General features: G+C 43.1%; 1 protein-coding gene across 1 annotated transcript in view; it reads left to right on the top strand.

Moving 5' to 3' along the window:
• Positions 1 to 2,011: 2,011 nt before the first annotated feature.
• Positions 2,012 to 13,724, top strand: part of nhsb (Nance-Horan syndrome b (congenital cataracts and dental anomalies)) — an 81,275-nt gene continuing 69,562 nt past the window's right edge. Inside the window, exon 1 of the mRNA XM_055229162.1 lies at positions 2,012 to 2,291. Coding sequence (XP_055085137.1) covers positions 2,012 to 2,291 — 280 coding nt within the window. The remainder of the gene's footprint in view (positions 2,292 to 13,724) is intronic.

Genomic DNA, 13,724 nt, shown 5'->3' with positions numbered 1-13,724 from the left:
GTCTAAACCAGGACTAAACCAGGACTAAACCAGGACCGTTTGGTGAATATTGGACCTTTAAGTGAAGCCACATTATACTGATCCTGTTTTAATCTTTTTAATTTAAACAGGAAAATTGAAAACACAATAAAAGTGCATTTTTCATGATTAACAGCAGCGGAAATCACACTGTGGACGACAAAATAAAAGCCCGAGGAAGAGTCAGGTCAGTCCTGCCCAACAGCTTTAGACTTTAATGTTCTTTTCTGTAGTAATCATGTGATATTTTAATTAAACGCAATAATTTAATACGACTAATGGTGTCGATTCTGAGTCAAATAGTTTTTATACACACATTGACCATTTTATCTCACCTAGACTTTAATTTGTTTTATTTTTTTGCAATAAAAATCATGTTAAAGGAAGTATCAGTGTGTAATTTTGCCTTTTTTTTTGCACAACTACTTCTGCTTTACACCTCTGTCCAGACTTATTTTTCCTTTAACGCATCAAATAAGTGTAAAACCAGTTTAATATGAGCGAGTAATACCAGTACCAGTAATAGTAAAGATACGGAGCCCTTCATAGGACATTTGCAAAATAAAATATTAATACATGGACAAGATACTATCACGTTCTCATTTTATCTTGAAGGAACGACTTTATTATCACAAGGGAACGAGATTTTACTTTTATATTTTAAGTTAAATATCTTGTGCTCGTAAAAAATGTATGCATATAAATTTATGTTCCCTCAAGATAATTATATCATTCCCTCAAAATAATATTTCGTCCCCCAAATAACCCGTTCCCACAAGATAATATATGTTTTCCTCAAATGATGGAAAGGAGAAGAATAATATTTACCAAAAAAAAAAAATTAAAATATATTATCTTGAGGGGACGAAATAGTACCTTGAATACAAATAATATCTCAATAATATCTCATTCCCTCTTGATAATTAAGTCGTTAATAATGTCAAGATAATATAACCTGTGAGAACGTGATATTATCTCGTGGTCTCGCATTAATATTATATTTTGTGAATGTCCTATGTCGGGCTCCGTAATAATAAGATAGTACTATAATGATAAAAAAAATTAAAGCAAAAAATAAATAAATAAATAAAGAACAGAAAAAAATGAAATACAGGTGGGGTTTTTTTTTGTGGATCTTTGGTCACAAAATATATAATATACACACATATGAGCAAATTACACTGCCTCATATTTGTAGAGTTATTAGGTTATATTAGGTTTTATTTGGTGTTATATTTGGTATTATATTTTGTATTATTTTTGCTTATATTTGGTGTTATATTTGGTATTATAGTAGGATTTATTTGGTGTCATATTTTGTATTATTTTTTGTTATATTTGGTTATATTTGGTATTATATTTGGTTTTATTTGGTGTTTTATTTGCTTATATTTGGTATTATATTAGGTTTTATTTGGTATTATATTTTATATTATTTTTGCTTATATTTGGTGATATATTTGGTATTATATTAGGTGCTATTTGGTGTTTTATTTGCTTATATTTTGTATTATATTAGGTTTTATTTGGTGTCATATTTGCTTCTATATTCGTCCCAAACGCCTTGAACCCACGGACCCGTCGGGGGCTTTTATTGTGACAGCTCCGGCAGCACTTCCGGTCTGCTCTGGCCGCTTCACGTCGCGCGGAGACGAGGCTGGAGCTCAGACTGAGCACGCATCCTCGCGCCACTGACCTGCGTCCCGCATGTGTGTGCATGAGTGCGCGTGTGTGTGAGAGGGAGTGTGAATGAAAACCCACAAATAACCGCGAACGAGACCGAACACAGAGAATCATCTGAGGCAGCGGCGCGTTCGGCATCACCGGGGATGGAGGGTCTCAAGGAGAACATGGGAACTTTGGATTGACGCCCGTGGACGCGAGCATCAGCGCGGCTCCTGGTGGATTTACGCATTTGGATGTTGTCTCTTTCGCCCTTTGCAGTGTTTTTCTTAGGCGTTGGGACTTCACACCCGGTTTATCTTTGGACAAAATGCCTCTGGCCAAGCGGATCGTGGAGCCGCAGCTTCTGTGCAGGCACCAAATCCCCAGTGACGACGGCGTGCTTTTCGAGGACCTGTGCTCCATCAGTAACGTGGTGCTCGCGCGGACCTTGCGACAGTTGTCCGACTTGGCCCGACACGCCTGCTCTTTATTCCAAGAGCTGGAGAACGACATCGTCAGCACCAACCAAAGGGTCTGGGCGCTCCAGAGCAAAATAGGCCAAATCCAGCAGACTGCCAGTGCCCTCGACCCCAAAAAGGAGGCCGTGCGTAAGTAGGACCTTGGCCAATTCGTGCCAAACGCATCCACCCGTCATGTGCGTCCCCCCTCCCTCCCTCCCCAGCATCATTCATATTCTACATGTGTTCCTCGTGTGGCCACGCTCCCCCAGAATCCCCCCCCCTCCCTCCTCCCTCCCTCCTCATGTCTCCTCCTCACCGCGCGCGTGCCCAGAGCTGTGGACAGAATTCCCTGTGACACGAAGCCGCCGCGCTGTTTTTTGGGTCTAGACTCGGATGTGGAGCGTCGAAACGGAGCGATGTGGAGTTGGGGGGGGTGGATGGAGGACGCTTGGATGTTTGGCTGTGGTGTGTGTGTGTGTGTGTGCGCGCGGAGAGAGCAGCATCCAGCGGTGGAGGGGCGTGTGATGCCGCTGCGTTGGCTCCACACCATCACCGATCTGTGCGTTACTGCGGGACGCGCGCGCTCACCTGCAGACAACAACATGTATTTTTTTTATTTTATTTATTTATTTATTTATTTTTTTGAATCTCGTGTCTCCCTGTAGGCCTTTCATAAGAATCACACGTCCTCATTGTGCTTTTAGGAGGTGGAGGAGGTGGTTTTGGGGGTGGCTGTGGCGCGTGTTGAGGTTTTTTTTTGTTTTTTTTGCACTTGCACTTCCTTTTCGTGCGCAAAAAAAACAAAAAAACACCCTTTCCACACGCAGAGGCGCCCCAGCAACGTCCACGCCGCGCGCAGCTGTCCTTGTTCACGTCGCTGCGCGTGATGTGGCTCCGCGCGCGAGGGGAAAAAACAGTATTATTTATGTCCTCTGCAGTAAGGGGGTTTTAAGGCGCGCGTTTCACCTGATTTGCGTGCGCTCTGAGGCCGTTTGAGCGCAAAAAAAACAAAAAAAAACAAAACATGTGATGCGTGATGAAGATGATGGAGATGAGGAAGATGATGGACAGCGTGTGGAGGAATGTATGTGCGGTCCAGGCTTTTTTTTTCCTGCAATAATGTGCTCAATAGGCCAGATTAACAGGCTAACAGGCTACAGCTAATCCAAACAGAGTGGGATTAAACTGGGGTTAAACTCGGACTAACGACAAATATGGAGCAGAATTTAAAAAGTACAAAAAAAACAAACACATTTATTTATTTTTTTATGTGTCCAAACTGATCCAGTCGATGCGTTTAAGCCGTAAAACGAAGCTTCTAAACTTTAAACCGTTAGAAACTCATCCGTACGTCCGTTTTTGTCCGTTTTATCCGAGGGCGGCGAGCTAAACAGGGACTCCCACGCTTCCCCCACCCCAGACGCTTCCTCCAGATCCTCCGGTGGGACCTCGAGGTGTTCCCAGGCCAGACGAGAGACGCAGGAACGAACCAGATTTTTTAAAAAAGAGTTGTATTATGAACATGGGGAACTGTAGATGAAGAGAATGAACTTACGTTTTAGTCGGAGCGAGTGAGGAGACAATGGGACGTGTTTACAGCTGCGATGGTTTGAGCTCAGGTTTGGGTGTTAGACTTGGTTTGGTCCAGTTCTAGTCCAGATTTTAGTCCCAGTTTGGACTTTAAACCTTCGTCTCCGTCCTGTCGTCTGCTTCTTGTTCAGTTTTCACTTCAGTCTGGCCCAAAATCATGAATGAAGATTGACAATAGTGACGTTTTTATACAAATATTTGGATTTTTTGGATGTTAGACTTGGTTTGGTCCAGTTCTAGTCCAGATTTAGGTCCCATTTTAGTCGCAGTTTGGACTTTCATGGACTTTAAACCTTCGTCTTCCTCCTGTCGTCTGCTGCTTGTTCACTTTTCACTTCAGTCTGGCCCAAAATCATGAATGAAGATTGACAATAGTGACGTTTTTTATAGAAATATTTGAATGTTTTGGATGTTAGACTTGGTTTGGTCCAGTCCTAGTCCAGATTTTAGTCCCAGTTTGGATTTTAAACCTTCGTCTTCCTCCTGTTGGCTGTGTCTTGTCCATATTTCACTGTCCAGAGCAGAAAAGTACGGTCACTTGGCTCCAAAATCATGAATGAAGATTGTGAATAGTGACGTTTTTATACAACTATTTAGATGTTTTGGATGTTAGACTTGGTTTGGTCCAGTTCTAGTCCAGATTTAGGTCCCATTTTAGTCCCAGTTTGTACTCACATGGACTTTAAACCTTCGTCTCCGTCCTGTCGTCTGCTTCTTGTTCAGTTTTCACTTCAGTCTGGCCCAAAATCATGAATGAAGATCGTGAATAGTGACGTTTTTATACAAATATTTGGATTTTTTGGATGTTAGACTTGGTTTGGTCCAGTTCTAGTCCAGATTTTAGTCCCAGTTTGGACTTTAAACCTTCTGTTGGCTGCGTCTTGTCCATATTTCACTGTCCACAGTAGAAAAGTACAGTCACTTGGCTCCAAAATCATGAATGAAGTTTGTGAATAGTGACGTTTTTTTTTAAATTCAAACTTTGCTCCAGTGCAGATCTCAGTTCTGTTTCCAGGGATGTAGTAGTAGTAGTAGTAGTAGTAGTTTTTTGGGTTGTTCTGTTTGTTTTGCAGTTTTGTACTTGTACTTCAACACAAAACAAATATACAGACAACACAACACATAGTAAAAGAACCATAAAACACCCAGATGCCCTGTCCACTGTCAAATCCAACTGTTTAACTAAAGATATTTTTGCATAAACACTTCAAATCTAAGAAAAAATATATCTAAAATGCAACAAAAACCAGGTATTTTCAGTCGTATTTTTCATTTGTACTTTATACTTTTGCTCCAGCACAAGTTTGGCAGCAGTATTTGTATTTGTATTGTATTTTAAAGTGGATATTTTTTACTTTTACTTCACTAACTTTGAGAACAGTGTCCAGGGGCGTTGGACTGTGGGGGGGTACAGGGGGCTGTTTCCACGGGGCCCGGTGCAGCAAGGGGGCCCCTCACAAAGTCACAGTTAATTAAGTACATTTTACAGTAAGTACTAAGAGTAAAATATCGAAAATACTACAAAAAGCACGTATTTTCAGTTGTATTTTTCATTTGTACTTTATACTTTTGCTCCAGCACATGTTTGGCAGCAGTATTTGTATTGTATTGTATTTTAAAGTGGATATTTTTACTTTTACTTCACTACATTTGAGAGCAGTATCTGTACTTTCTACTCCACTACATTTTTGAACAAGACTGGAAAGTAAAAGTATTTTTAAGTGTCTGACCTGCTGAAAAGGATGAGGGTTTTTTTTTTTTTTTTTTTTTAACATGTTCAGAATTTGAGCGAAATAAAAATATACAAATAAAAAAGGCTGGAAAAAATATTGATTAATTTGTTTCTGTTGAAAAAAATTCAGCTCAAATCTTTATTAATATTTCAATCTGCACGAAATATTTTTCCCTTCAAGTAGATTAAGTAGATTTTTCATTTTGATACTTCAGGATTTTTTTTTTTTTTTTTTTGATCCAGTGTCTGTACTTTTACTCAAGTAACAAAAGTACTTCTTCCACCACTGATTTGGACAAATATTTGAGTCTGAATGTTCATTACTCAAAAGAAAAATACACAGGAAACATGAACAGAGGTGGAAGAAGTACTCAGTTTTGTTACTTCAGTAAAAGTACAGATACTGGAGCAAAAAATACTCAAATAAAAGTATCATATGGAAAAAATGTACTTCAATAAAACTATTAAAGTAGCTGTTTAACATGTACTTTAAGAGTAAAAAGTAAAGGTTTATTTGTATTTTTTGTGTTTGTAGTGGAATAAAAAGTACAGATACTGCTCTCAAATGTATTCAAGTAAAAGTAAAAAGTACACACTGTAAAATGTACTTAATAAAGCGCAGATACCTCAAAATTTTTTACTTAAGTACAGTACTGTTTGACCACAGTTTTTCAATAAAAAGTGAATTGGAGCCAGAGTCGATGGAGGAGGAAGTGCGTCCGTGATCACTTCCTGTTTGTAGCGCGGTGGCTAGCAGGTTAGCTACGTCCATTTATATAAACTAAATAAAGAAAAATCTAGAAAAATAAATAATAAAAACTGTTTCTGACTGAACTTTCTTACTAATAAAACAAAACTAATAATATTAACTCTTTCGTCTAAACTTTTTCCCACATAAATTACAAGTTTGAGTTAAATTCTTCCTCGATGTGACTCCTGGCTCTGGAACAATCACTGCCATCGATCGATCTTTGGGACGATTAAACGAACATGTTCACGACTTATCACTGAAATCCACATTCAGGCTCCATCTGTGGAAAGAAACAGCAACTCAATGGTAAAGTGGTAAAAATATACACGAAGTTTGGACACAGGCTCGGTCCGGGTGTTTTTTCTTTATTTTTACTACTTTTTGATTTAAATACATTCAAAAAACACTGCTGCAAAGTGAATTAGTTACAGTATTATTATATATTATACAGTAGTTTTTTGCACTGTTCTGATTGGTCGATTACTCTTAAAGGGGCGGTGCTTCAGTGAGAATTAGCAGTGTAAAAAATCCTACAAAAATAAACAAGAAATACAAATTAAACATGTACAAACTTTGACTGGTCATGTTATATTTAAAAAAAAAAAAAAAAATCCATGTTCTGATTCTGCGGTGATAATAAAGTTACCGTTTTTTTTTTTAAGTCGCACCAGACAAAAAAAAAGCAAAATAATGAAGAAAAAAAAACAAAAAAAATCACATATAAGTCGCATCTGAGTATAAGTCGCACCTCGGACAAACTATGAAACAAAAGTGTGACATATAAAAAAAGCATTGAGATATAGATAAAGGTGTATTATGTAACTTTTCTTGTGGGACGGGGCCAGTTTATGGGTCAGATCTGTGGAGAGGCGACCCCCCTCTCGATTCGAAGGTGCCTTTTGTTTACACGTTTTTAAATATTGCCGTAAAAACTGTCACGAGAGCGACGTCTGAAGCTCGACTCTACGACTTTACGCTTTTACACGTGACACAATGATCCTAAAGCGAACGACGCCGGAGCGAAACGACCGGCGAGAATCAAACGCCGCGCCGTAGTTCGTGTTCTCGTATCGGTCAAGTGTCGTAGATGCTAACGATTTTGGAAACCGCAGTCCAAATGTTATGAAATGAGCTCAATATTACACAAAATATGAAAAAAAAAATCGTGACAAGCCTGATGGAATAAAAGTAGAGATTTAATGCCGTACTCAGAAAACATTCCAAGCAAAGTGATAGTGTCTCCATGGATACAAGCAGGTGGCAAACCCTCCAAACAGTCCAAGAAACGTGAAAGCGGCAAACAGGTACCAGAGTCTCCAAATATTCCTGACAAAGTGACAGCATTTCCGCCACGACAAGCAGGTAGAAGACCCTCCGAATATTACAAGCAAAATGATGGCGTCTCCATGGATACAAGCAGGTAGAACACCCTCCAAAAAAAGTTAAAGCATCTTCACGGTGACAAGCAGGTGGCAAACCCTCCAGCAGGAGCGTTTCACACAGTAGTTCACACGCAGAGACGTCGTTGTGGAGCTGGTTTGGGTGGATCCTGTTCCCCTGTAGCTCCTGTCGATACTTTGACCCACTTTGACCCACTTTGACCCACTTTGACCCTGATCCAGAGCTGTGTGAATGGAGCGCTGTCCCTCTGTCCCTCTGTCCCTCTTTAATGAACTGGAGATTCCGTCTCTATCGTCCGGTTGCTATTTCCGCCGCAGACACTGGACGTATTTAGAAACAGAGAGAGCGACTGTGGAAAGGCCCCGTGGTATTTTAATGGAGCGGAGTGTGTGTGTGTGTGTGTGTGTGTGTGTCAGTGTGTGTGTGTGTCGGGGTGTGTGTGTGTGGGTCAGTGTGTGTCAGTGTATGTGTGGGGGGGGGATCAGTGTGTGGGTGTGTGTGTGTGTGTCACTGCTAACCCTCGACCCCAGTCTTATATAAATGGACATATCTAACCTGCTTAGCGCTCGCTCCTGATTGGCTCTTTGGTTGCTATGATACTCGAGGTCAGAATTCCAACTTTGCATCTCAGCTCCAGATTAGCCGCTATAACTGTTAGCCTCAGTGAGCTTCATTTGGAGCTGAACAAACAAAACAAAGATGTGAAAACAAAAAACACCTCTCCACAGATCTGACTTGGCTCGGCGACAGATAATGAAACCATCTCACAAGGAAAGTTACATAATGCACCTTTATATACTGCACATCATAGTACTTTTTACTATAAACTCTGTTGTTACTGCAGGGTCAAAACACGGATGATGCGACGGGAGAAAACTTTGAAAATGTACTTTAGTTACTACTGGATACTCAAAGTAAAATATATTTTGTAAAGTTTTTTGTTACACGAGCCAATCTGAGTACTGTGTTCTGAATACTTCAAATACTTTTACACAGAGTTGCCATGTGTTCATTTGATTTTAGAAAAGTAAAAATACTCAGGAATACCCGGTTCAGGAAGTACATTTTCCATGAATTTTTCCCACAGACTTATAGAAAAATTCAAATATGAAGTGTTCAAAGGCATCGCGGAGGCTAACCAGCTACATGCTAACCAGCTGCGTGCTAATCAAAATATAAATTAACCGGCTATATGCTAACGGACTACATGCTAACCAGCTGCGTGCTAACCAAAATATAAATTAACCGGCCATATGCTAACGGACTACATGCTAACCAGCTGCGTGCTAATCAAAATATAAATTAACCGGCTATATGCTAACGGACTACATGCTAACCAGCTGCGTGCTAATCAAAATATAAATTAACCGGCTATATGCTAACGGACTACATGCCTGGAGTTGTGTTTTGTTTCATTCAAACTCTGCAGATTTAGGCTGAGTTCTTTTTCTCTCAGAATGAAAACACTCTGTTCCACCTTGTGATGTCATCATGTGGTGATACAGGAAGTGCTCCACTGTGTTTTTAAACTCCACACACCTTCATTTATAGAATCATTTGGATCATTTCAGCTTCTGGAGTTGCTCAAATCTCTACTGAACTCAAGGTAAAAGGAGCTGTTAACTCCTTCAAAACTACCACTTGATGACATCACAAGGTGGAACGTCGCATTTTGAGCTTTGTAGATGTAACAAATGTGCAGGACTAAACAATGCACAAATTAATCAGTGTGTAACTTTCACAGCAGAAGGTTCAGGGTTCGACTCCAGCTCCAGCTACACGGTCATAACCAATAGCTCAAGATCTGGAGCACGTTCCAAACAGGAAGTGATCATGGGCGCACTTCCTGTTCCATTAATTCTGGCTCCAATTCACTTTACACTTTTCTCTCTGTCTCTGCTGCGTCAGACTCGTCGTTTTTGGTCTTAAATATTCGTATTAACCCTCTACATGATCCTGTTTTTTTTTTTATTTCACTTTTGTGTCTGTAAATCAAGATATGAACATTAATAACAGACAGATCAGGCGTTCTTGCTAGCGTTAGCAACAGGTTTGATTGCGCCCACTCCCTGCTAAACCAGCGGTGCCGGCGAGACCTTACCTTACCTTCAACAGCCTCGCTCCTGATTGGCTCTTTGGTTGCTAGGATACTCGTGGTCGGAATCTCAAATATGGAATTCTGCCCCAGATTAGCCGCTATAACTGCTAGCCTTCATTTGGAGCTGAACGCTGTGGTGACGTTGTATCTGACTGGTGTAAATATGGATTTGGACGGATCAAATACAGAGATTTCGAACAAACGTCTCCAAAGCGTCTGTTGTATTTTGGATTTTCTGTCTTCGTCAATAGTTTAAGCCCTTGGAGTCGGATCACACGCGCGAAGTGTCAGACGGGCTAACACGACGTGGGTGACTCCAGCTCCTCCGAACTCCAGCGCTTTTGGACGCGCACCAAACTTTGACATATTTTTACTTCCTCCTGTAGCGTGGAGACTGTGGACTTGTGGAGATACCTCGCTGCGTGCGAACGAGCCGGGGTCCGATCGGCTGCCGGAGCGTCGGTTTTCCCGGGGGAGTGTTGGGAGGCCGAGGCGCTCCATATGCCGGAGTGTGGGACTGTTCAGACGGCGCCGCGAGACTCTGCGTCTGCTGATTCAGAACAAACAAAAGTCATGTGTTGTTCAAACTGGCAACTCAGCGGCGTTTTAGACAAATAGAACAATAACTTTACCCAACTGTAGATGCATTTTCTTTGCAGTATCACAGAGTTTGTTCTTATCTTTCTCGTTTGGTAAAAGCGCCTCTGACAGGTTGGACGACTCATTTTACTAAAAAACAATTAAGATCTTTGTATTTAAGATTTTTTTACACTGACAAAATGGCCAAACTGGGAAGATTTGGCCATTTTTTTCAGTTTAAAATTTCACTTCCTGGTTGGAAATCATGACATCACACTGGGGAATTCCATAACTGTTACCGAGCAACGATGTAGTGAACTGGACCAAAAACCCCTCTAACGTCACAAAGTTAATGATTTGACAAATAAAAATATAAGAAAACACCTTTATTTTGTTGAAATTTTGTTTAAAAAAGCAGAAAAAATGTGTTTCTTTCTCTACTTTTTAACTTTTGGACAGAATTCTCCCAGTGTGATGTCATCAGTGTGATGTCATCAGTGTGCGACTCTCTACTTCCTGTAGTTTTCAACACATTTTTCAACTTTTTTTCCACAAACTGCTCCTTGATTTGTGTAAAACCATCATTTATCTTTTAAAATGGACTGTTTACCCACTGATCTGAAAGTTGCCGGTGTGATTCTGTCGTTGTGTCCTTGGGCAACACACTTAACCCTCGTCGACCCCGGTGTCTGTGTGTGTGTGTGAATGATCATGAATAAATCGCACAAATCTGTCACACACACTTTACTTTGCCTCACTGGCGTCTCCTCGTTGTCTCTATGAACGCAGTAGGTTTAATGCCACACTGCGGGACATTTTAAGCAAAGAATAACATCTGGACTGACGGACTACACGCAGGGAAAGCTCCACTGTGGACCTTTATGCTCGTTCATGGTTCTGTCTGTTGTTGCTAGGGTCACACTCTCCAGTAGCTACAGCCGTCGTGGGTCATGTGACGTGTCTTGCTCAAGGGCACAGCAATCAGGGATCTAACCACCAACATTGGAGTCACTAACTTTGCAGCTTTTAATTCTCATATCAAGTGTTTCTGGAATCTCCTGTGCCTTTTGTGTTGCCATGGTAACAAAAAAAAAAAAAAAAGAACAACTCCATAGACCATGATCCTTTGCTCAGTAACAGTCAAACACTTAAAGAGTCCAAAGCCCCGCCCCCTTCACGGCGCTATCACATCACAATCAGCGTTAATGAAACTACTGCACATCACACCAGGTTTGTGGAGCTGTAGTGTGTTGTTTTGTGTTTTTGTATATTTATGGAGGATTGTCGTGTGGGAGCGTGGGTGATGTAGGCTTGTGGGCGGAGCCTCGTACAGAATCTCACAGCTAAACATAAGGAGGGTTTCCATAGGGCCCAGAAGAGATCTCTAGATTACTCAAACATGCATGGACGTGATTTTGATGAAAGAACAACGTTAGAACATGGGAGAAACATACAAAAATAAAATAGATTTTTCATAACACTTCCACTTTAAAACTATTTCTGATCCGTTGTCATTGTGAAAAGGTGAGACGGGCTTTGGCAGCATGTGTCCACAGATGTGTGTCCACAGACGTGTGTCCACAGACGTGTGTCCACAGACGTGTGTCCACAGACATGTGTCCACAGACGTGTGTCCACACCTCTGTGTTCTTGGGTGGAGGTGTGTGTGGTGCTCTGTGTGTGTGCGTGGTGCTCTGAGTGTGTGTGTGGTGCTCTGAGTGTGTGTGTGGTGCTCTGTGTGTGTGTGTGGTGCTCTGAGTGTGTGTGTGGTGCTCTGAGTGTGTGTGTGTGTGTGGTGCTCTGTGTGTGTGTGTGTTGTGTGTGTGTGGCGCTGTGTGTGTGGTGCTGTGTGTGTGTGTGTGGTGCTCTGTGTGTGTGGTGCTGTGTGTGTGTGGTGCTGTGTGTGTGTGTGTGGTGCTCTGTGTGTGTGTGTGTGTGTGTGTGTGTGTGTGGTGCTGTGTGTGTGTGTGTGTGTTGTGTGTGTGTGTGCGGCCCGTGGCGTGGGCCTCTGTCTCTATAGTCTGCATAGTAACAGCGCGGGCCACGTGGGCCCCACCTTTTAGCTGAGTCAATCCCTCTGCTCTGAGAGTAACACAGGACTGGACCAGGACTAGACCAGGACTGGACCAGGACTGGACCAGGACTGGACCAGGACTGGACCAGGACTGGACCTGGACTGGACCAGGACTGGATCAGGACTGGACCAGGACTACACCAGGACTACACCAGGACTGGACCAGGACTAGACCAGGACTGGACCAGGACTGGACCAGGACTGGACCAGGACTGGACCTGGACTGGACCAGGACTGGATCAGGACTGGACCAGGACTACACCAGGACTACACCAGGACTGGACCAGGACTAGACCAGGACTGGACCAGGACTGGACCAGGACTGGACCAGGACTGGACCAGGACTAGACCAGGACTGGACCAGGACTGGACCAGGACTGGACCTGGACTGGACCAGGACTGGATCAGGACTACACCAGGACTACACCAGGACTGGACCAGGACTGGACCAGGACTACACCAGGACTGGACCAGGACTGGACCAGGACTGGATCAGGACTAGACCAGGACTACACCAGGACTACACCAGGACTGGACCAGGACTGGACCAGGACTGGACCAGGACTGGACCAGGACTACACCAGGACTACACCAGGACTACACCAGGACTACACCAGGACTACACCAGGACTGGACCAGGACTACACCAGGACTACACCAGGACTGGACCAGGACTACACCAGGACTACACTAGCACTACACCAGGACTGGACCAGGACTACACCAGGACTGGACCAGGACTGGACCAGGACTGGACCAGGACTGGACCAGGACTACACCAGGACTACACCAGGACTGGACCAGGACTACACCAGGACTGGACCAGGACTACACCAGGACTGGATCAGGACTACACCAGGACTACACCAGGACTAGACCAGGACTAGACCAGGACTGGACCAGGACTACACCAGGACTGGACCAGGACTGGACCAGGGCTGGACCAGGACTGGACCAGAACTGGACCAGGACTACACCAGGACTGGACCAGGACTACACCAGGACTGGACCAGTACTACACCAGGACTGGACCAGGACTACACCAGGACTGGACCAGGACTGGACCAGGACTGGACCAGGACTACACCAGGACTGGACCAGGACTACACCAGGACTGGACCAGGACTACACCAGGACTACACCGGGACTACACCAGGACTGGACCAGGACTACACCAGGACTGGACCAGGACTACACCAGGACTGGACCAGGACTGGACCAGGACTGGACCAGGACTACACCAGGACTGGACCAGGACTACACTAGGACTGGACCAGGACTACACCAGGACTACACCAGGACTGGACCAGGACTACACCAGGACTACACCAGGACTACACCAGGACTGGACCAGG

The sequence above is a fragment of the Periophthalmus magnuspinnatus genome, chromosome 3, assembly GCF_009829125.3.
Source record: "Periophthalmus magnuspinnatus isolate fPerMag1 chromosome 3, fPerMag1.2.pri, whole genome shotgun sequence".
In the NCBI taxonomy this organism is placed as follows: domain Eukaryota; kingdom Metazoa; phylum Chordata; class Actinopteri; order Gobiiformes; family Gobiidae; genus Periophthalmus; species Periophthalmus magnuspinnatus.
The sequence above is the reverse complement of the archived record's forward strand: the minus strand, read 5'-3'. Positions and strand labels throughout refer to the sequence as shown.